This window comes from Corythoichthys intestinalis, chromosome 20 (assembly GCF_030265065.1).
Source record: "Corythoichthys intestinalis isolate RoL2023-P3 chromosome 20, ASM3026506v1, whole genome shotgun sequence".
Lineage (NCBI taxonomy): Eukaryota > Metazoa > Chordata > Actinopteri > Syngnathiformes > Syngnathidae > Corythoichthys > Corythoichthys intestinalis.
Window position 1 is genome coordinate 843,940 of NC_080414.1, and position 22,568 is coordinate 866,507.

The 22,568-nt window shown below is 41.0% G+C and overlaps 1 protein-coding gene and 1 long non-coding RNA gene across 8 annotated transcripts; both read left to right on the forward strand.

Moving 5' to 3' along the window:
* Window positions 1-2,961: 2,961 nt before the first annotated feature.
* cip2a (cellular inhibitor of PP2A) lies at window positions 2,962-20,702 on the forward strand. 4 transcript variants are annotated; one of them, XM_057824986.1, is made up of 22 exons: window positions 2,962-3,200; window positions 3,265-3,342; window positions 8,107-8,254; window positions 8,430-8,542; window positions 8,759-8,853; window positions 9,023-9,119; window positions 9,905-10,027; window positions 10,118-10,263; window positions 15,773-15,848; window positions 15,911-16,138; window positions 16,206-16,353; window positions 17,567-17,696; window positions 17,763-17,862; window positions 17,928-18,046; window positions 18,219-18,381; window positions 18,451-18,525; window positions 18,716-18,826; window positions 18,892-19,088; window positions 19,929-20,042; window positions 20,121-20,203; window positions 20,281-20,420; window positions 20,482-20,702. In XM_057824986.1, exons 2-22 carry the CDS (start codon window positions 3,280-3,282, stop codon window positions 20,623-20,625), a joined length of 2,613 nt encoding a protein of 870 aa, XP_057680969.1. In that variant the 5' UTR covers window positions 2,962-3,200; window positions 3,265-3,279; the 3' UTR covers window positions 20,626-20,702. The 4 variants fall into 4 exon arrangements, with proteins under 4 accessions (XP_057680969.1, XP_057680967.1, XP_057680968.1 ...); XM_057824984.1 differs by having other exon boundaries at window positions 2,962-3,342; XM_057824985.1 differs by having other exon boundaries at window positions 2,962-3,342; window positions 18,457-18,525.
* Window positions 3,427-6,649, forward strand: LOC130908984 (uncharacterized). Of its 4 annotated transcripts, XR_009061683.1 has the most exons (11): window positions 3,427-3,598; window positions 4,123-4,221; window positions 4,331-4,407; window positions 4,754-4,801; window positions 4,930-5,029; window positions 5,636-5,695; window positions 5,768-5,818; window positions 6,019-6,087; window positions 6,197-6,310; window positions 6,394-6,463; window positions 6,598-6,649. It is a non-coding gene; the product is annotated as an uncharacterized LOC130908984 (long non-coding RNA). The 4 variants fall into 4 exon arrangements; XR_009061682.1 differs by lacking the exon at window positions 4,754-4,801; XR_009061680.1 differs by lacking the exons at window positions 4,754-4,801; window positions 4,930-5,029.
* Window positions 20,703-22,568: the final 1,866 nt, after the last annotated feature.

Sequence of the window (22,568 nt, forward strand, 5' to 3'; positions counted from 1 at the left end):
TTCAGGGTCACCATATTACAAGTCAACAAAAGGTTCCAGAGAAAAAAATGACAACGTTTAATGAAACATTATCTTTTTGAAGGCTCTCGCAGGGCGGGGAGTGTGCAGGAAAAGGGTGTGTTTGGGCGTTATTTAGGATTATCTTCTATTGCAGTTTGGGCTGTCTAGTTTGTGCGTCACAGTCGCTAAGTCACCGTTACTAAGGCAACCGCAGCGGGAGATTTTGCCCGCCTCAGCGTCAAAGGGGCACTTGGAGTCTTATCAGTCGTGTTATCAGTTGGATATCAGGCCGGTGTTCCTTATAGGACAGGACGTCCCGCCATTTGTTCTGGACTGTCCTGAAGAACTGATTGCGGGAGTTGGTGGTGCAAATGTGGGCTTGCAGATGTCTTGCCTATCACCTGGTAGTCAGCGTCAATCTTGCTCAGTGAGCTGCATGACGCACGCGTTGGGCTTCCGTGATCAGAAGGCGTCATGTATCTCTTATGCCCTATGTCAAATATATTCTGCTTGTTACGTTAGAGTAATACAAACAGTCAAACAGAAAATACGAGAAAAGATACTATTCCCTGATTGATTATATTAAGTGTGTTAGAGTAATACTAACAGTCGAACGGTAAATACGAGAAAAGATACTATTCCCTTCAGTATGGTATCAATCAACCAATCCATTTGGACCGGCTAGATCACTGTTAGCCCTCAATGGCAGTGGATGAGTTAAATGGCCAAATAAAAGAGGCATTCTATATTTCCACCACATAACGGTAACGCATGGGTGGTTCTCCCTGAATCCTAATCACAACTCTTATTTTCCGAGTTGTAATCGCAGACGTGACTCATCCTGACATGTGGACGCAATTAGATGGAAGTCAAACAGAGTGCAGAGGAGCTGAGGTGGGCGACTAGTCACGTGACTCGACCCCTGCTGCATCTAAATTAGCAGCTTTTGGACTTCATCGACAACTTTAACTTGGAATTGTTATTTTGAACTCCGATTTTGCATATTTGTACTTGATGATTTGCAATTTCAAAATAGCTTTTCATTTGTCCAGTGGAGGGAAAGTGCCTAGCTGTTAGCTCATGTTGGCGCCGTCTTGAAAAAAACAAAAATCCCCCAAACTTTCCCAAAGCGCAACGTATATGATGGTAAATTCTAATGATTCTGTGACCTGCCCAGATTAAAAGCAGCTGTGCCAGATGTGGAGCTTCAGACAAGAACGGGATTGTGGGGGAACAGGAAGTTTGTTCTTTAGCTCCATGGCTGAAGCGTACGGTTGTTAAAGATCTGACGACGACGAGCTTGCAGACGCTAGGCAGAAACATCCAGCACATCCTCTCATCTCTTCTTCCTTAGTGGCATTCATGTGTCGTCATAGAAACTGAAGTGAATCGTGATTGGACAAAGGTTCTCCAGGTTTCTCTAAACGTGTCCAGACCAGTTCACAATGATGTCACTCATTCTTCCAATTGGCACCAGTGTTGTTTTCGTCAACGATGATTATAACAAAAATATTTTGTCAACGAACAACTTTTTCATGACAATGACGAGACGATAACGAGCTAAAAATGAGTTTTGAGAGACTAAAACCTAACTAGACTAATGCCAGTTTTCGTCTGACGAGATGACGAGACGAAATGCATGTCACATGGTCACAATGTGTGACATTTCATGTGTAGTTAGCTGGCATCGTAGCAGTGTCTGGTTGTGTCACTCATGTGACGTGCTGCTGCTCTCCAGTCTCCAGGCTTGCACACATGGTAAGATTTGTTTCCTTAGTTTGCAAGAAAAAATATGCAATGTTTCTTTAGCCTTTAGAGGTCTCTGCTGAGTGATCATCACACACTAAATGGAACTCGTAGTGTTAGCATAGCATTCGTGTTTGAGTTAGCATCAGGTTAATGCTAATGGAAGGCGTCCTCTTAAACACTTGGACAACTTTTTTTTACATACAGTTCGTGGCATCCAGGTGGGTATATTAATTGAAAATAATGTACTGTTTTTCTGCCGAGTGTGTATTATCACCAAATTGGTGTTGTCCTTGTAGACGCTACGATATGTGGTCGTCTGTTCATTCGAAATAGTTGGAAACCTTTTATTTATTTATTTGAATTTTTTAAATTTTTTATTTTACAGACGAAAACATTTTTAGTAACCGTCGACTAAAACCAGACTAAATTAGTCTTGAGTTTTCGTCAACAAAAACCGTAAAATGACTTGATTTTTGCCCGAAAGGAGATTAAACAAACTTTATGAACAGTTCACTGAACATTTGGACATGGATGGAACAAAGACAAACACATTTTGAGAGAACTAAAATATGACTAAGTATTATCGACTATAAAACGAAAATTAAAAGGGCGGCCAAAAATAACACTGGTTGGCACCAATAGGCCTAATAAACAAAGCCATCTCCAGTGGAGGTTGGGCCATTTATACGCTTCAAAAAGTCAGACAAACCAAATTGCACTGAAACTAAAGCAATATTTCTCATGGAAAATATCAATCCGATTCAAGATGCGGTTTAGTGTTTTCGTCGAGTAAAGTCCTTACATCAGAGCGCCCTCTATTGAAAAATGGTGGTGGCAGCGTATGTGAACGTATGACGTCATGATAAATTGTCGTTAAAATCATTTAACACATATTAAATATAATGACTAAAAATGTTTATTAATATAAACACTGTATTTCTCAATAAAGTGAGAATACCAACTTTATACTGAATGTGTTGATGTTTTTAGCACACTCGTTCAGTCAATAGTGAAGGGGCAGCATATAATTTTAATGAGCTAAAATATATTTTAAAAGACGAACATGGTCAGCCTTGTAATATACGAGTCGAAAAAATGCTAACCTTGGAATACAGTGTTGTTAATGTTACTCAATAAAAAGTTTTTACCGTCTTAATGTGTTTTTTACTGAATACGGGCACCCCTCGTTTGCCACAATTTGGATGATTCCATTTTCCGGTGTCGGATATTCAAAGCAACGAGCGGGAAAAAGTCGCTGTTTTGTTGTCGGAAGTGGACATTTGCGGACTAAAAACGGGCACAAATTATCAACAATAAGTACTTCTAGTTTTTATTTCATGCCGACCGCGAAGGGTTTTCCAAGAAGTGACATAAACTAGTTGAACATCTCGCATGTCGGTTATTTAACGTTGAACGTCGAGCTGCCACTTGTGTTTAAATGTCAGACTGAGGTAATATACGACACAGATTTATGCTAGTTTTCTTCACGGAATGGACGGAACGACGTGTTTAAAGGCTCTGCTGCTCGCTATGCAGCAGTACGAAGCCGGCAGGACCGCTCACTGTGCGGCGCAGCTCGTCAAACAAGTGGAGGTAAGGCATCTTTTGTCAACTTTGTTATTACTTCATAGTTTCTTGCATTGAGACTACGGAGGGTGCTCTCGGGAACTTGAGAGGAGTCTGGCTGCAGCCCGCCTCTCTCAGTACCCTGCGCCGCTCTTCTCAGTACCCATCCCGCAGACAGGAAATGACGCAACACCGCAGCTCTCAGTCCCCTCAGACCGGAAATGTCGTCAACCCTTGCGACGAAAACAAGTTACGTTATTTCACCTCTCGCGAAAAAAACACGGTAAGTGGCCGCACTGAAAAAAAGTTTTTAAAAGCGTATGCATGTTTAAAAATGTTAAATAGTTAAACAACACTTGCGGTTAAAATATGAAGTGTTTATTCTGAGTTGAAAAGACCGTACTTATATCTAGTATTCTTAATGTAATTTAAATAATGTCTTCCTTTACTAACTGCATGTGACTTTGTTCTACTTATATTGTTTAATACGTACTGATGAATTCAGCAGCGAATTGGCTAATGCTGCTAATGCTTTTTACATTTTTTTTTCACAATGAACAGTCTTCTTTGTGTAGTTTTCATTATATTGCACTCTTATTTTTCATTATGTACATGCCTGCAATTCGCAGCTCGCTGTTTTTGTTGTTGTATGGTATTGTTGTTTTGCCTTCATTTGTTTTGTCTGGTCCTTTGTAGTTTGAATGTTGTCACATGATCCAAATAGGACAAGGTTGTAATTTTTTCTTGATATTGTTACTCTGCTTAGCTATATATTTTTTCATTATTTTGTTTTTTTTTTTTTACTAGCTGCAAGATCACCACCCCATTGGGAAGAAACTAAATCACGACCCCCAAATGGTAGTCTTCCCATGCAGATACAGGGATGTCACACAGATCCAAATGGAAGTAAGTAGCATAAATAGTAATGTACTTTAGATTTTGGACTGTGCTGAACACTTTTTTTTTATAGACATCGAACAAACCCATAAATAAATAAATAAAACCCACTGTGCAGACAGGACCAATGGTGACAATATAAGACCATGCCGAGCTTCATGGACGGTTCAAACTCATCCTGCCCAGGAACGGCTGGTATGTTTTTATGTCTGAGACAAATGTTGTGCTCAGTGGAAATCTGGATAGGCTTATTATTCCTTATATTAGTTAACAATTGGACATAATTGATTATTTACTCTTTGTTTATTTAACCAATCAACATTCTCATTAGCTTATGCAAATCTTGAATATAAAGAGGCCAGAAATGGTGTTGATTGTCTAAAAAAAGAAAGTTTGATTGACACGTGCTGACTTTTGGAACGTTGGCCTGAACAATGAAATGGAATCAACTGTGAATTTTGAGGATTTAGTTTCTCTAAAAAACATAATGTCAATTGTACAAATAAGTAAAATGTAACTTTTTGTGTTTGTTTTTTTGCAGATATGAAATGCATATTTATAACTTGTCTAACAAGTAGCTCATTCAAAGGTATAAAAAAGTATTTTTTGGCCTGTGTAGGGTATTATTTTAACTATGTAGCCTACAGAATGCTTGTATGGGCTCATGTAGGTGTCTGCGTACATTTGTATTTATATAACATATGTCCGTGTGTATAGATTATGTATTTTTCAGGGAAGGACCATATTTGTGGCTGACCCCTATGTTGTTGCAACATGGTGAAAGCCTACAGGATGTGACCCACACATGCATTTGCCTGTAAGGCTGATTAGTAACAACTACAACTTGGAGCATTGGTTCATTTTCAAAGAACAGTCAAATCATAACAAATTAAATGATCCAAATTCCAATTATTTGTGGGAAGAAAAACAGATCCAATCTTGAGATCAGAGAACTATTGTTATCTCTAATGAAATTCAGTAACCATTCATATTGGCATGGCGTTTCCATGATGATCCAGAATAGCCTTGTTTGGTTTTGAAGGTATGTTCCAGTCGATCCTTTTATGTTGCCCCTTCAATTAAAGCAGAATTGCACTCCAGATGATTCATCCAATCATTTGAAGCAAAATTCTAAAATGCCACTCTAAAATTGCGAATGTTTTGTTTCAAGGGCGTTGGCCCGGTCTCAACATTGGTAGGGACGAATATAATGCAAATAAGGTTGCTCAAAAGTTGGTGGGGACAACTTTAGCATCCTGAAAAGTTGGTCGTGTTATGTCCCTACCGTCCCTATGCAAACCTACGCCCTTGTTTTGTTTGCATGAATCATTTAAACCTGACTGGTTGGTGTTCTTATGCATGGAAACACGTTTGTAATTGTTTAACTACTGTATTTAATATAAACCTATATTTTCAATTGCAGAAAACGTTGACAGCAATCAACAGGGGGACATGGAAAGAGAGGATTGGAAGTGAAATAGAGGTATTTGTAAAAGTGTGTATATTCATTGATTCAAAACTTGAAGGAAGTGACTCGGTTAAATTCTTACGTTAGGGTTTTTCGGGACAGCCATAGGGGAAGGACTGTGGCATCTTCATGTTGATGGTAGGTGAGTTTAACTGTCCAATTTTGTCCTCTGTTATATTTGTATTCATTTATCCATTTGTAGTATGCTCTTTGCACTGTTCTGGATGCTCTCTTTGAGTTTAACCATTGTAAAATGAAGTTCACCGAATCATTCAAATTGGGCTACAAAATATCCTTGTCGTTATTCTTTATTTACACTTGTTTTTAATTTTTGTTAGACTGATATGCCAACTCTGAGGAAGTGGTGGTGTATATTGCTAGCGGACAATTTCAAACTTGGGTGCATGGTAAGTCTTTGAAACTGTTGATATGGCATTCATAGGAAAGTAGGTGCACAGCACCTTAATTCTTTGGTGGAAAATGTGGAATACTTATTTTTGTATTTTTTCAACTTAGGTGAGCCACAGGAAAGAGTTTGCCCATTGGACAGACAAGGCAAAAGCATTACTGCAGGGTGAAGTGCCACCAGTCTATCAGCTACAGAAGTGAAATTTGAATATAATTGCTGAGGTCAGCTTTTAAAGACTTTTTAGTGTCCATTACTCTGACGCACTTTTGAACATGTCCCCCTTTATTCACTGATTTATTTTTAGGAAGAGGTGCAACCACAACTCCTTCAAGTTAGTGGTGGCCCACTCCAAAAAGATACGGCGGGAAAAAATGGTAAGATTATTTATATACCTAGTTTATTGCAATGCCTGAAAAGAAAAATCAAGTATAAAATTAACTAAGCATCATTTTTATTTTACTTATGTAATATTCAAATAGCTCTTTTCTTTCTCTTTTCCAATGAACAGTTTTGGTAAAAGGATTGTGCCAGACAGCACAAAAGCCTCGGACAGGGCTGGGGGGGGGGGGGGGGGGGGTCAATGCAGTAGGAGTTCCCAAGCATCCTGCAGATGGAAGAGGATGAGCACGAACTACAATATCTTGGAGCCATTCAAGTTCTGTTTCAACCATCTGGGAGATGGATTTACCTTTTTTGAGGAGATTGTTGATCAAAGAAAATATCTGGTATTCTCTCAATAATAATAAAAAAAAAAATAAAACTAAAAAAATAAAGTTTACCACATTAGAACTGGTTGTATTGAGTTCATTTTTCTACACTTATAAATTTGTTTTTTTTTTTTCTTTTATCCCAGATGTTAGTTGTAGGTAGTTTTAATTACCTGTGATAAAGGCGGGAGTGCTTGCCGAAAAATGTCAGGTAATTAAAACAACCTACAACTATTGTCTGGGATAAAAGAAAAAAACAACTAACACATGACAACTATTTTGTCATTTCTGTTTGAAATAAAGGTGCCTTTCCTGGAGCAGAAAGTTTAATATAGTTTCTGAATTAGTTAATTAGGATCTTCACCCACATGAATGAATTTAAGTAGCAAAATGAAAGACAAAATTGGTTTGGTTGCAACATTGAGAGAATATTACGTTTTTGATACATTAAATTGTAATGAAGCTATATTAATGTGTCCGTTCATAAAAATGTAAGGATGACAGCAATTTCTAATAATTCTCAATTGGAGTATATTTTACAATTGACAAACTAAAGTACACACTGTGATAGGTTACATGCGATCTTTCAGTCACCAATTAAACCTTTATTGCAGTAGTGTGTATTTTAATTTTGATGTACTGTAACCGTGTTTTTCATTTTGGTAAAATCAGCAGGCTTTAACAAACTGACCGCGCTTAAAGAGTTAATCTCCCGATTTCACCAAATCAATTTAAGGAGCATGGAAATAAATTATTATTTAAATAATAATGAGTGATGCTGAAACCGAAAATAAAAGACGTGCGAAAAGAAAAGTAAACTAGTATTTACGTTCGAATGGACGCTAACTATTACGATAAAACCGGAAGCTCGGAGGTCGAGCGCTGTTTCATGTTGTCATTTCCGGTCTGAGAGCTGCGATATTGCGTCACTTCCTGTCTGCGGGATGGGTACTGAGACGAGCGGCGCAGGGTACTGAGAGAGGCGGGCTGCAGCCAGACTCTCTTGGGGAACTTTGGCCCTACCAACATGATTGCCGCCAGCCATTTTTAACTGTGGTTTAGACGATCTGCTTTTATGGTTAACTCATTCACTGCCATTGACAGCGATATACGTCCAATCCAATTGAAGTGGGATGATTGACATTTATTCATCATGTTTCATTGCCATTGACTGCAATAGACGTTCAATATATTTGATCATTCACTCGCTGCCAGAGCCTTCTATGTTCAGATGGATTGGACGTCTATCGGTGTCAATGACACCCAATGAGTTCATAACAACTTTATCTTACATGTTGTCATTTTTGCAGGAGGTATCCGCCCTGAAATGCGAGCTACTGCTGTCGTCGGGTCAGCCGCTGCCCAACGAGTGCGTCCGCGGGCTGGCCGAGCTCACCGGAAGTGCCACTACATGTCCCACCGTGGCTGCCGCTATCCTGTCCCTCCTGGCGCAACTTGGTACTCTACGCTAGGGCTGTCACCATAAATCGCCGACTAATCGCTGTTAAATTAATCTAGAACGGCATAACTTTGTCCATATGGTTAAAAATTTTGTGATTTTAAAATCAAAACGTATTAAAATGTATAAATGTTTGTTTGAATTGCATCATTATTTTCATACTTCACCTTACAGCGTGTGATGACGACAGCAAGAAGATACTTGACTGCAACTTGGACCTAGTCGGCATCCTGGCTTCACTGGTGTATCGCTACAGCGCCACCCCGGCGGACCCTCTGGTACTACAGGTTTGTATGCCACTTCTTCTAATCATGTGACGTCCAATCGTCCTTCCGCTGTGACTGTCAGTGAATTTATCGCTAGTAGACGTCCAATCCGCTTGAACTGGGAGGGATGGCAGCGAATGAACGTTGGATGGCCATCCCTCTCGCTACAAACGGATTGGGCGTCTATCGCCGTCGGTGGCTGCTGATGAGTTAAGAATTTTCTTGTGTGCTTTGTAGAGTTTGCAGCTGCTGCAGAAGCTGACCTACAACACTCGCGTCTTCCCGTCATCGAGCCACGTTTACAAACTCATCGACTTTCTCATGGTCAACATGTAAGATGGATACACATTTGCATTTATTAAAAACGTATTGCAAAGGAAATTTATGAGATTAAAACTGCATTTTGGTATGATTAGGGAAGGCATTGCATTTCTAATCATTTCACATGAAAAAGTGTCATTAAGATCCAACTGAAAATCACGTTTCTACCTTTCTTGGCAGCCAGTCGCACAGCGATGACATCATGCTGCCCTGCCTCGGCCTGATGGCCAATTTGTGTCGGAATAACTACGCCGTTCAGAGTCACATCAAGTCTCTGGTGAGTGTTGACCATGCCACGGGTGATGTCTTGTACGTTAAATTTAAGAAGGGGGGGGGACTGTTGGACTGATTCAAGAGTTTAAAAAAAAAAAAAATTGAAAACACATCAAATTAAAATTCAAAATGTGTATTTCTTCACGAAACAAAGTACAAAATATTTTTAAATGAAATTGTTGTATGAAATTGCATTTAAGAAGAAAGATCATATTTACTGTTTGAACTTTCTGTAGTTCAAGGATAAACATTTAACTCATTTGCTCCCCGAAACGTATAAATACGTTCTATTTTTAAATGCTTCACTGTCCCAAAAATGTATTTATACGTCTTTTGCGTTTTTTTTTTTTTTTTACAAGAACCATCAAGAGCTTCCGATCTATCTCCGAAACAAAAAACAAGCCTCGAAACCAATTGTAAAGCAATAAAACTGGCCGCTGGAGGGCAGAAGCGCATTTGGTAAGACCCCCCCAACCCGATTCAAACAGGACAACTTTATTAGTGACCGTGCTACTAAGTTAGCACAGCCCCTCCGCAGGCTTGCTGCTCAGGTCCCCCGCACGCTCGAGTGTCCTGCACGGAAACGCGCACAGCCAAACCAGTTCCCCCCCGGAACACAAGTGCCAAAATAAAACAACAACAAAAAACACATCAGTGAATATTTAATGTAAACTCTTGAGTTGCCATGAATGATGGATCTCGCATCCCTTTTTGACAGTATAAAATCTGCCGTCAATGGCATTTATTGTCATGACTTTGACTTAGTCTTTTGAAAATGGGTCCAAACAGGACAACGTGAAGTCTTTTTATCGGACCCTGATCCACTTTCTGGCCCACAACAGTCTGACGGTAGTGGTCTTCACCTTGTCCGTCCTGGCCAGCCTCACTCTCAACGAGAAGGTCGGCGAGAAGGTAAGTCTGCCCGCGCCGAACGTCCTTTTTGGCCACTGTACCTGTTTTTTCTTTGAATTTGTCGACACCGGTGCCTCTCCGTCGCCGCAGCTCTTTGATGCCAAAAATATCCATCAGACCTTCCAGTTGGTCTTCAACATCATCGTGAACGGCGACGGCACGCTGACTCGAAAATATGCCGTCGATCTCCTGGTCGATCTATTGCAGAACCCCAAAATAGCTGATTATCTTACCCGGTACGTCACGCTCACACGGGTAAAGCTTTTTTTTTCTCTTTTTTTTTTGTTGTTGTTGCATTTTTAATGATTGAAAAATGATATATTTTATTTCATTTTTAACCTAAAAAAGTAAAATGAGAAATCTAAACTTATTCTTTACTCATAAAAAAAAAAAAATACATGTATTTGAAATGTATATTCGCTGCTGGCCAAATGTATTGGCACCCCTGCAATTCTGTCACATAATGCTGAAATTTCTCTCAAAAATGCTTTGGTAGTAATATCTTCATTTATTTTGCTTGAAATGAAAAAACACACATAGAATGACAAAAAAATTCAATCATTATCATTTTACACAAAACTCCAAAAATGGGCCGGACAAAAGTATTGGCACCCTCAGCCTAATACTCGGTAGCACAAACTTTAGACAAAATAACAGCGAACCACTGCTTCCGGGATCCATCGATAAGTTTCTTACAATGCCATGCTGGAATTTTAGACTATTCTTTGGCCAACTGCTCCAGGTCTCTGACATTTGAAGGGTGCCATTTTCAGATCTCTCCGCTGGTGTTCTACGGGATTCAGGTCTGGACTCATTGCTGACCACTTTAGAAGTCTCCAGTGCTTTTTCTCAAACCCTTTTCTAGTGTGTTTTGGGTGATTGTCCTGCTGGAAGACACATGACCTCTGAGGGAGACCCAGGTTTCTCACAATGGGCCCTACGTTATGCTGCAAAATTGGTTGGTCGTCTTCATAATGCCATGCACACGGTCAAGCAGTCCATTGCCAGAGGAAGCAAAGCAACCCCAAAACATCAGGGAACCTCTGCCATGTTTGACTGTGGACACCGTGCTCTTTTCTTTGAAGGCCTCGGTTTTTTTCGTTTAAACTCTATGTTGATGCCTGTTCCCAAAAGTACTTTTGTCTCATCTGACCAGAGAACATTGTTCCAAAACGTTTTTGGCTTCCTCAGGTAAGTTTTGGCAAACTCCAGCCTGGCTTTTTTATGTATCTGGGTCAAAAGTGGGGTCTTCCTGGGTATCCTACCATAGAGTCCCTTTTCAATCATACGTCGACGGATAGTACGGGTTGACGCTTTTGTACCCGCGGGACAGCTTGAACTTGTTTGGATGTTAGTCGAGGTTCTTTATCCACCATCCGCACAAAATTTCGTTGAAATCTCTCGTCAATTTTTCCTTTTTGTCCACATCTAGGGAGGTTACCCCACAGTGCCGTGGGCTTTACACTTATTGATGACACTGCGCACGCACGGTAGATACAGGAACATTCAGGTCTTTGGAGATGGACTTGTAGCCTTGAGATTGTCCATGCTTCCTCACAATTTTACTTCTCAAGTCCTCAGATAGTTCTTTGAGCGTGGAGAAAAGAACGAAGACCAATGTGGTACACACAAGGACAGAGGTTGAGTCAACTTTAATCCATTTTAACTGGCTGCAAGTGTGATTTAGTTATGTCCACCATCTGTTATGTGGCACAGGTAAGCAACAGGTGCTGTTAACCCTTGGGCGTTATTTTATCTTGACTAAATTCTTGTGATTTTGTCCAAAAAATGGCTTTTCCTTTGAAGTGTGATAACTAAGTCATTTCTGAATATTTTTTCACTTTCAGCCACTCAAAATGTTCAGTGGCGTCAGACCTATCTACACATATAAAGTTTTTTATTTTTTTTAATTTTTCAATGCCCCCTATGGACAATAATAGCAGCATTATCCGAATAGCAAAACTAACTATGCTGTATATATATAAAAAACAAAAGTCTAATTTGAATATTCCATATCACATAGTTAGAGGCTTGAATAAGTCGTTAAGTCATAACAACCGATTTTTTTATGCATGCCCAGTTTTTACACATTTGCAGTTTTCTCATTTACACTAAACTCTTGTGATTTAGTCCAAAAAATGGCTTTTCCTTTGAAGTGTGATAACTAAGTCATTTCTGAATATTTTTTCACTTTCAACCACTCAAAATCTTCAGTGGCATCAGACCTATCTACACATATATAGTTTTTTATTTTTTTTTATTTTTCAATGCCCCCTATGGACAATAATAGCAGCATTATCCGAATAGCAAAACTAACTATGCTGTATATATATAAAAAACAAAAGTCTAATTTGAATATTCCATATCACATAGTTAGAGGCTTGAATAAGTCGTTAAGTCATAACAACCGATTTTTTTATGCATGCCCAGTTTTTACACATTTGCAGTTTTCTCATTTACACTAAACTCTTGTGATTTTGTCCAAAAAATGGCTTTTCCTTTGAAGTGTGATAACTAAGTCATTTCTGAATATTTTTTCACTTTCAACCACTCAAAATCTTCAGTGGCATCAGATCTATCTACACATATAGTTTTTTATTTTTTTTATTTTTCAATGCCCCCTATGGACAATAATAGCAGCATTATCCGAATAGCAAAACTAACTATGCTGTATATATATAAAAAACAAAAGTCTAATTTGAATATTCCATATCACATAGTTAGAGGCTTGAATAAGTCGTTAAGTCATAACAACCGATTTTTTTATGCATGCCCAGTTTTTACACATTTGCAGTTTTCTCATTTACACTAAACTCTTGTGATTTTGTCCAAAAAATGGCTTTTCCTTTGAAGTGTGATAACTAAGTCATTTCTGAATATTTTTTCACTTTCAGCCACTCAAAATGTTCAGTGGCGTCAGACCTATCTACACATATAAAGTTTTTTATTTTTTTTATTTTTCAATGCCCCCTATGGACAATAATAGCAGCATTATCCGAATAGCAAAACTAACTATGCTGTATATATATAAAAAACAAAAGTCTAATTTGAATATTCCATATCACATAGTTAGAGGCTTGAATAAGTCGTTAAGTCATAACAACCGATTTTTTTATGCATGCCCAGTTTTTACACATTTGCAGTTTTCTCATTTACACTAAACTCTTGTGATTTTGTCCAAAAAATGGCTTTTCCTTTGAAGTGTGATAACTAAGTTATTTCTGAATATGTTTTCATTTTCAACCACTCACAATGTTCAGTGGCATCAGACCTATCTAAACATATAGTTTTTTTGTTTTGGCCCCCTATGGACAATAATAGCAGCATTATCCTAATAGTAAAACTAACTATGCTATATAGGCTATATATAAATCAAACTAAAATATTTTATATTACATAATTACATCATTGGATAAGTAAAAGTCGTAACAATAGATTTTTTGTTTTAGAACAAGACTGTGACAACGTGACAATAACTGATTTGATGATAGAATTTATGTTAACAATTTTACAAAACATACATACCATATAACAGTTAACATAATAACAACATACACAATTCATGATGTGCACTTTGAGATTTGTTGTTCAAATGTAAAGTGCGTTATAAATAAAATGTATTATTATTTATTATTATGTTCGAAGCCCGAAGTGGCTTTGTGCAAAGGCCACATTGTTTGCGCTTGGACGGGGGTCCAGCTCGCTGCTCAACCAAGCCTTCGGCAGAAGGCGGTGGTTCCCGTTTTAGGACTTCTGGCCGAATTAGAGCCTTGCCAAGTTCCTCAAGAAATAGTCGGCGCTTGTAGCTTTTCTTCACGTTCCACTCAGGGTAGATCTCCGTGAACAGCACAAACGAGGGTAGATCTCCGTGAACAGCACAAACGCGCTGCATGACGAAATGTCCGGCATGTGAAAAAACACACATTGGCCACCTGAGTGCGCGCCGGCGGCAGGAGTATGTGCCTCAGGCCTGCAAAGCACAAGCGCACGCAACAATAACAGCTTTGATCTTTGATCAGCTTTTACAAGACAAACCTTGATATGCAAAACATTTGCTTACTCACTCTCGTCATTACCTCGATCGCCGTCATTTTCGTCATGCGCCTCAACGTGGTCATGTCCGTGCCCCCGCCTTCTGCTCCCCGCTTTCATCTCGTTATGTTGTCAACTATTTCCTAATCCTCGTCATCAAAGCCGTCCTCCTCCGGCATCGAAAGTCCGGAAGAATTTGTTCAATGTCTTCTGGGCTCTCCAAAGAAGCGTCCGAACAAAGGTCGTCGTCGTCGGAATCAGGATTTTCTAACACCATTCGAATCGTGTCCTGCGGTGAAATACTTCTCGCCGCCATCGATCATAAGTTGTGTTGGAAGAAATGAAAAATGGTGATCCTCGCGAGAACAGAGACTCCCAAAATGCCCAGAACCAATGAGAGTAAAGAAATTCAAACACCCAACCAATAAAAGTTGAAATTCAAACGACAACAATAAACACGTGGTTTTTTGTTTTGGTTTTTTTGCATTTCCGGGAAGTACCTTTTTATTGTCTTGTGCAAACGTGCAAAATTGCAAATACGCATGCCCAAATAGACTGAAAGTGAGCTCAGACAACATTGACACCATTTTTTTTGTAAAGCCAACCGTCTTTATTGCATTAATTTTTGACCGATCTGAAGCTAGCTTCGCAAGAAAATTCATGTATTGGCCTATGGCTCCATCTAGTGACTTCTGGGTGTCAACACAAAAATTTTTTTATCTGCATGTTTTTGACTCGCCAAAGAAGCGATTGCATCAATAATCACGGAAAATGCATGATAAAACATCAGGTTTACAGCATATTAAAAATCATGATTTATAATGGGAGTCAATGAGCCAAAAAATGGCAAAATAACAAGAGTTTAGTGCAAATCTTCCCAGCCTGTTTGCAATAAGTTAGAAATTGCCGGATGGTGCCATTTCGAACTTCTACATGATTTAGTATCCTGCAGGAAATATCAGCTCCCTAGTGTATTTTTTCATATGCTTTTTTTCCTTTTAAACACAGAAAAAAACGAAAAAAGCCAAAAAATGGACAAATAACACCCAGGGGTTAATGACACAAATTAGAGAAGCATCTCATGATTTTTCAAAGGGTGCCAATACTTTTGTCCGGCCCATTTGGAGCTTTGTGTAAAATGATTTTTTTTTTTTTCATTCTCTTTTGTGGTTTTTCAAAATGTTTTTGCAAAATAAATGAAGATACTACTACCAAAGCATCTGTAATTGCAATCATTTTCTGGGAGAAATTGGGCATTATCTGATAGAATTGCAGGGGTGCCTATACTTTTGGTCAGAAGTGTATATTTTAAAGTAAAATGTGAGAAGGGAAAAATAGTTGCATTTTTTTTTTTACTTAATAAAAAGGAGAAAAATATATAAACCACTACTAATAATACTAAACACTACTCATTTATATATAAAAGTACTGTATTTATTTTAAACTAAAAACAGTTGGTATTCTTATTTATAGTTTTATCTATAAAAAATATATATATATTTTAAAAGAGAAAATGGTAAACTTCCTCTTTTTAAGATGTATTAAAAATACTTATTGACGTTCGTTCAATGACCCAAGTCAAAAAGGTTTGGACGTCTAGCGCCGTCAGTAGCACGGAAACACAAGTCAGTCCTCCCAGTTTCAATGAATTGGACATCTGTCCTTGTCAGTGGTATGCAAAGAGTTCATAAGAGGTTTTGTCGTGGTCCGCAGGTACCAGCACTTCTCCGCTTGCGTGTCTCAGGTTTTAGGATTACTGCAGTTGAAAGACGCCGACTCGGCAGCCAAGGTGAGTCGCAAACCCGACTCGAGTCGCCCGTCCTTACCAACGCGTCCGTTTTGGCCGGGCAGGTTCTGGAGCTGCTCCTCGCCATGTGCGCCGTGTCGGGTCTGCGCCCGCAACTCTGCCGGGCTTTGTTCAAACCGGCGGCGGCGCCCAAGCTGAGAGCGATCGGTCGGAGGCAGGCGGAACACAAGGCCGAACCCGGGCCGGCGTTGGCGCAGTGGCTCGGCTCTCCGGTCGGGGGCGCCGAAGCCTGCTCGCTCAAAGCGCTGCGGCTGCTCGACCAGCTGCTGGAGGTACGCCGGAGGCGGAGTTTGGGTTCGGGTTAGCCTCGTGACGACACGAGCGTTCGTCTCTGTCCAGGAGGCGTTGGGCGCCGACGGCGATCCCGACGACGCGCGGAGCTTTGTGGAAATGTTACTGCCCGTTCTGCTGGACTTTGTAAAGGGTGCGGACAATAACTTGAGACAACACTGCGAGCGTGTCACGCACGTCAACGACGTGCTCCTCGATATCCTTTACAAACCATTATTTTGATCGTCCGTTAATCATCATAAATCATATTTACTGTTTATATTAGTGCTGCAACGATTACCATGAGTAATTCCATTAGAAAAAAGCTTCAAATCAAATTTGGCTGCTTCGAGGATTCATTTAATTAGAGTGGCGCTGTAACGGTTTGTTTGCAGTTCATTTTATTTGGGTGAATACATTGCTCTCTAGTGGCAACAGTGAATATGACATAGGTTGTCATCTAACATGGCTGAATCCAGCTGCTTCCTGTTAAGACCAACATAAGGTAAGTTTTTGTTTGAACTAGTATGTTTATGCATTTGTTTTTTAGTTTTGAAGTATATTTTGTAGATTTTTTGGGGGAATACGTATGTGTTTGAACGAGATGTTAAGAGTATTGTTAAAAAAAAAAATAATCTGAAATGTATAGCATTTAAGCTCGCTGACTTTTGCTATGCAAGTTAGCCAATTGTTCTTTTGTTGTATATTACTTTGCAAGCCTATTTTACATCTCCTAAAATGTATTCCACAACGCATTAAATGTTCCTAATCCGATGATTCGGTTATCCGAACTAACTAGTTGATGGATTAATTGATTACTAAAATAAACGATCGTTGCAGCCCTAGTTTATACTAGAAACTGCAATTTCTGGAGGAGTTACTCTAGGGCTTTGCTGTGTGGAGATACAGATCCAGACCAGGTTGATTTGTGGACATTTCGTGGACAATATCAGGTCACTTCCTGTTGATTTGGGGACATTTGGGGGGCGTGTCCTGGTCATCTCAGGTCATTTGGGGGACGTGTCCTTGTTATATCAGGTCATTTGGGGGGCATGTCCTGGTCATCAGGTCGTTTGGGGACATTTGGGCGACGTGTCGTGGTCATATAAGGTCATTTGGGGGATGTGTCCTGGTCATATCAGGTCATTTGGGGGGACATTTCCTGGTCATATCAGGTCAATCATGTTGATTTTGGGACATTGGTTCTTTTCTCATTGAAAACGAATAGGAATTTTTACTGTATTTTTCATGTTTTTACATTAGAAATAATTGGAAATTAATCAGAATTCAAAATACATGGAAAAAAGAATACTGTTTTGTCCTTTTTTCCCCCCATTCAAAATGTTTAAAATACATTTTCGAAACCCATTTTTTCTGAATTAGAATATACAGGATGTAAACTATTAACTCCTAAGCCTTAACAGTTCTACTCATGTGCGGCGAAGCCACCACGCGGGCGCTGCTTTCGCACCATGTCAGCGCTCAGCTGTGCCTATCGCAGGTGGAGACGCTACTGGCCGGTTGTCACGGCGACAGCCCCGCCGCGGACGACGCCCTCAGGTCGGACAATCGGCCGCCGCCGTTTTTTCAAATGACACGTTTGCAATATTGCGCTGGCGTTTGTAGTCAGGTGTGCGCTGAGGCCCTGCTGGGCACTTTGGAGCTGATGAGCAAACTTCGCCAGCAGGTCAAAGACATGGAGACCAGCTTCTACCGGGCGCTACAGGTGAGCGCAGCGCGCCTCCTTCTGCCCCGCCTTACTCCCCATAACCAGCCCACGCGTGTCTTTAGGACCGGAGGATAGCCACGCCCCTCGCCCTAGCCCTGACGTCGCACCACAGAAAGCGCGTGCGGACCGGTCTGGCTCTGCTCTTGGAGGCCACGCCTCTCCCGGACTTTCCGTCGTTAGTGTGAGTATTCCAAGAACTAAAATAGAAAAATATTTTTTACATTTAAAAAGATCATTAATGTTATGTTTTAATGGATAAAAGCGAAAATACGACAGCAGTCAGCCCTCCCGTTCCGATTGGCTTGAACGTCATAACGCCGACAATGTGTCCGTGTCCCGTGGTCTTCCCCCAGCTTGGCGGAAAGCATGGCCGCCAACAACGCTTACCGGCAGAAGGAAGCCGAGCTGTCCGTCAAGCGCGTGGCCGTGCGGGACGTCCCTCCCCCTGGGTCGAACGCGTCGGCTTCGTCCAGCGGCGTCCACAGCCTGGCGGAGAAGCTCCACAATGACTTAGAGGTCTCCGAACACGTGTCCCATCTATTTGCCGTCCGCCCGTCCCGAGCGCCGCTATTTTATGCTTTTCAGTTGCAGGAGCGGGCCGAGGACGCGCACGTGTCAGACATCATCGACATGTACGAGCAGAAGATCGCCGCCCTCGCCGTAAGTTATGAGATACCAATTGGGGCGTATCACACTGCTGTATGGTCAAAATATTTGCGTGCAATTTCCAGATCCCAAAAGTTGGCGTGGCAGCCATCTCAAAAGTCTTGTGATCCTAGGCGCTAGTATGATTTTAAAAAAAATGTTAAGTCATCTAGTCATCTCCAACACTTTTCCATCTGCTATTTAGTCCAAGGAGAGTCGCCTTCAGGACGTGCTGGAAGCCAAGGCCGTGGCGTTGTCTCAGGCCGACCGCCTCATCGCGCAGTGTCACTTCCAGCAAGCGAGGGCCGAGGCCGAGGTGAGCGTTTCGCCGTTCCGGCGGGGACCGCCGGGGAAATCTCACGCCGCGCCCGTCAAAGCCAGGCCCGAAAGCTGGCCGGTCTGCTGAAGGAGGCGGAGCGGCGGCGCGAGGAGCTCCGGGCCGAGCTGGGCGCGCAGCTGGAGGAGGCGCGACGCTCCGAGGCCGACACGGAGGAGCTGCTGAGGCACAACGCCAGACTGCAGCTGGACTCGGAGGAGCACCAGGCTCTCAAAGCCGCCTACAACTCTTTGCTGGACAGGTCAGGTGCACTTCTGTCAACTCTAAACACTGGTTGATATTATCATCTTTTGTTAACAAAATGAACTCATCCGCCGCAATTCCTTTAAATTGAATGTTGTGCCATTGACAGTGATAGACGTTCGATACATTTAGAAATTTTTGAAGTAAGTGGACTGATTGGTTCATTCATTTACCGTTTATATGAAAGGAACCAAGGAATATTTATCGTATTTTTTCTTTTTTCGTTAAAAAAAATTAATTAGATAAATAAATAAAATAAGACAATATTATTGTTTATTTGTTCAAACTTTATATTATTTAATTTGAAAAATTAAGGAAAAAGTGTTACTATACTTCTAAAAAAATCAAAAATCGATAAAAACCAGAATGTTAGTTTTTTTCCCCTTTGTTGTTTTTGATTAAACTTCAGTATATATTTTCTTTCAAAAACATGTAAGATCATATTTGATATTTTTTTAAACATTTTTAAAAAATAGATAAAAAAAAGAATATGAATTTTTTCCCCATTCCTGTCTTTATGGGATATTTTTAAATTTATTGGAAAAAAAAAAAAAAAAATCAAAAATGTTTAAAAAGTAAAAAATACATCAAACACAGTTCTTTTTTTTTCTCTTTTTTAATTTTGACCAAAAGTAAATAAAGGTTTTAAAAAATAAAATACATTTTAGGAGAATATTCCCCATTAACAATTCAAAAGATCGCTGCCAGCCCTCTCAGTCCAAATGGATTGGACATCTATAGCCATCAATGGCAGCCAACAACATTTTAGCAACGATGGCGTCCAAAAATTCCCGAGGCCTCGGCGGAGGTCGTGACCCTAAACTGTGGACCTTGTCAGGTTTAACGAGAGCGAGCGTCTGCTGAAAGAGCTTCAGACGGCTCACGCGGACCTCAGCAAACAATACGAAACCCTGAAGAAGAACCAGCAAACTCTGCAGACGCAGCACGACAAGTATGGAAATGTCCATCCGTGTTCTCGCATTTGCCTTTTTCTCCGCCCGTCGGGCTAAATATGGCTCGCTCTCGACAGGACCGTGTCGCTGTTGCGAGAAAAGGAAAAGGAGATCACGTCGCTGCGTTCGGACGTGCGTCTGAAGGACCAAGATGCAGCAGGTCGGCGCTCGGAACACATAGAAAATTAGCGAAGGAGTCTGAAATAGCCTGACGGGAGTGGTGCGTTTCCTCGTCAGCTCTGCGCGGCGAACTGCGGGCGGCGGCGGACGAACGGCGGGAGCAGGAGCGGCAGAAGCGGGAGCTGGAAGACGCGCTGGACGCTCTGAAGAAGGAGCTGAACAAGACGGAGCAGGCCAGGAAGGACGCTAGCATCAAGGTAGCCGCCGGCATCCCGGCTACCCGAAAAGCTCCTTCCTGACACTCGCCGTTCTTCCCAGGTGTCGTCTCTAGAGCTGCAGAAGAGTCAGTTGGAGGCCAAGCTGAAGCAGCGCGAGGACCAGCTCGGCAAGCACTCGGCCATGATCGCCATGATCCACAGCCTGAGCGGCGGCAAGCAGAACGAAGTCAATCTCTCGCTCTGATACCCGACCGCGCGCTCGCCAAAATGACTTTTTAACAAAACGGAATGTTTCATGTATTTAAATAACCCTTTTGGCAAATAAATAGAATGTTTAGCTGTGCAAAGCAAATTTGCGTGCATTCATTCATTCATCTTCTGAACCGCTTGTCCTTACAAAGGCTCCAGCGCCCCTGCGACCAATCTCGGGTAACAAAGGGCAGGAGGCAGGGCACACCCCGAAGTGATTGCCGGCCAGTCGCAGTTTTGTGAATTGGATTTTGTAAAAACATGGCAGGTAGGTAGTACCGAACTAGTTTCATATGGTGTTGGCAAAATGTTAGCTGTTTCTCTGTTAGCCTTTTGGGCCTAGAAAATACCATTTCTGTAGAAATTGGGTGTGATTGCTTGTTTAAGGTAATTACGTAGGGCCCGAGCACCAACAGCCTTATTGTTTTGCAAAGGATTATTATTCCTTTTTAATAGCAAATGAAAATGGCCAATTTGAAGTCCTGAACATGCTCAAAAACTCACCAAAATTTGCACATACATGCGGTTTGGCGTAAATTTCGATAATTTTGCAACGTTTCCCAAAAAAAGTAACAAAATGGCTCAGTGGCGCCCCCTTGAAATTTTCAAAAAAGGCCTCTCTATTCAAGTTTTTTCAGTGTAGAGCCTTGAAATTTGGGGAATTGATACCTTTTGCCAAAGTGCGCCAAAAAGTCTCTTGCACCCATGTTCCGAACCCAACAGGAAATCAGGTATTTTAGATTGAATGTTAAACATGCATTTTTAGTCGCTAAACGGCGTGCACTTTTGCACCGAGGTAGTTTGTTGGATCCTCCTCAAAATTGGTGAGACTGTTTTTGAGACATATGAGATGTTAGGTTATCAAAATGGTGAGTTTTCATTCACAGGCCTGACCTTAATGTGGTGCACAAAAGTCGGGTATTTTTTGGCAACTTGCCAATTCAGTAAATTGATAACTTCCTGATACAAGGTGCAATTTTTTTCATATCTGGCATGCATGAGAGGCATCCCGGCCCGAACACGACTGTATTGAAATATTACCCATTAGGCCTTGCGCCCCCTAGTGGGAACAGGAAACGCTCATTTTTACGAGAAAGGCTTCTCCTCCTTGGGAAATAAATCATTTAACCTCAAACCTGCATCAGGGGAGCCTTAAGACATGTGTTCTGGTATCTGATGAAAAAAATTGAGTTTTTATCCAAGTCTTCTTTCTTCATGGCAAATGAAAATGGCCAATTTGAAGGCCTGAACATGCTCGAAAACTCACCAAACTTTGCACATACATGCGGCTTTGCGTAAATCTTGATAATTTTGCAACGTTGTGAAAAAGTAACAAAATGGCTCAATGGCGCCCCCTTGAAATGTTCAAAAAGGCCTCTCTATTTAGGTTTGTTCAATGTAGAGTGGTGAAATTTGGGGAGTTGAGTAAAAAAAAGTCTTGCACCCATGTTCCAAACCCAACAGGAAATCGGGTATTTTGGATTGTTAAGAAACATGCAATTTTAGTCGATAAACAGCATTCAAGTTTGAGACCATTGCACCTAGGCAGTTAGTTGGAGCCTTCTCAAAATCGGCGAGACTGTTCTTGAGACATATGAGATGTTAAGTTATCAAAATGGTGAGATTTCATTCACGGGCCTGACCTGGGCGAGGTACCAAAGTCGGGCGTTTTTTTTTTTTTTTTGCAAGACCCCAAATTCAGTAAATGACTAATAACTTCCTGATACAAGGTGCGATCTTTTTCATACCTGGCATGCATGTGAGGTATCTGAGGCTAAACACGACTGCATTGAAATATTACCCATTAGGCCTGGCGCCCCCTAGTGGGAACAGGAAACGCCTTTTTTTTTTTTTTTTTTTTTTACGAGAAAGGCTCCTCCTCCTCGGGAAATTAAATCAATTGACCTCAAACCTGCTTCAGGGGAGTTTTACGGCATG

Bases quoted from the DNA above. Each gene is read 5' to 3' on its own strand.
- cip2a (XM_057824983.1), top strand. From the start codon at position 3,241: ATGGACGGAACGACGTGTTTAAAGGCTCTGCTGCTCGCTATGCAGCAG. The intron at 8,543-8,758 runs GTTTGTATGCCA...TGTGCTTTGTAG, and splicing joins CGGACCCTCTGGTACTACAG to AGTTTGCAGCTGCTGCAGAA. The intron at 17,863-17,927 runs GTGAGCGCAGCG...GCGTGTCTTTAG, and splicing joins GCTTCTACCGGGCGCTACAG to GACCGGAGGATAGCCACGCC.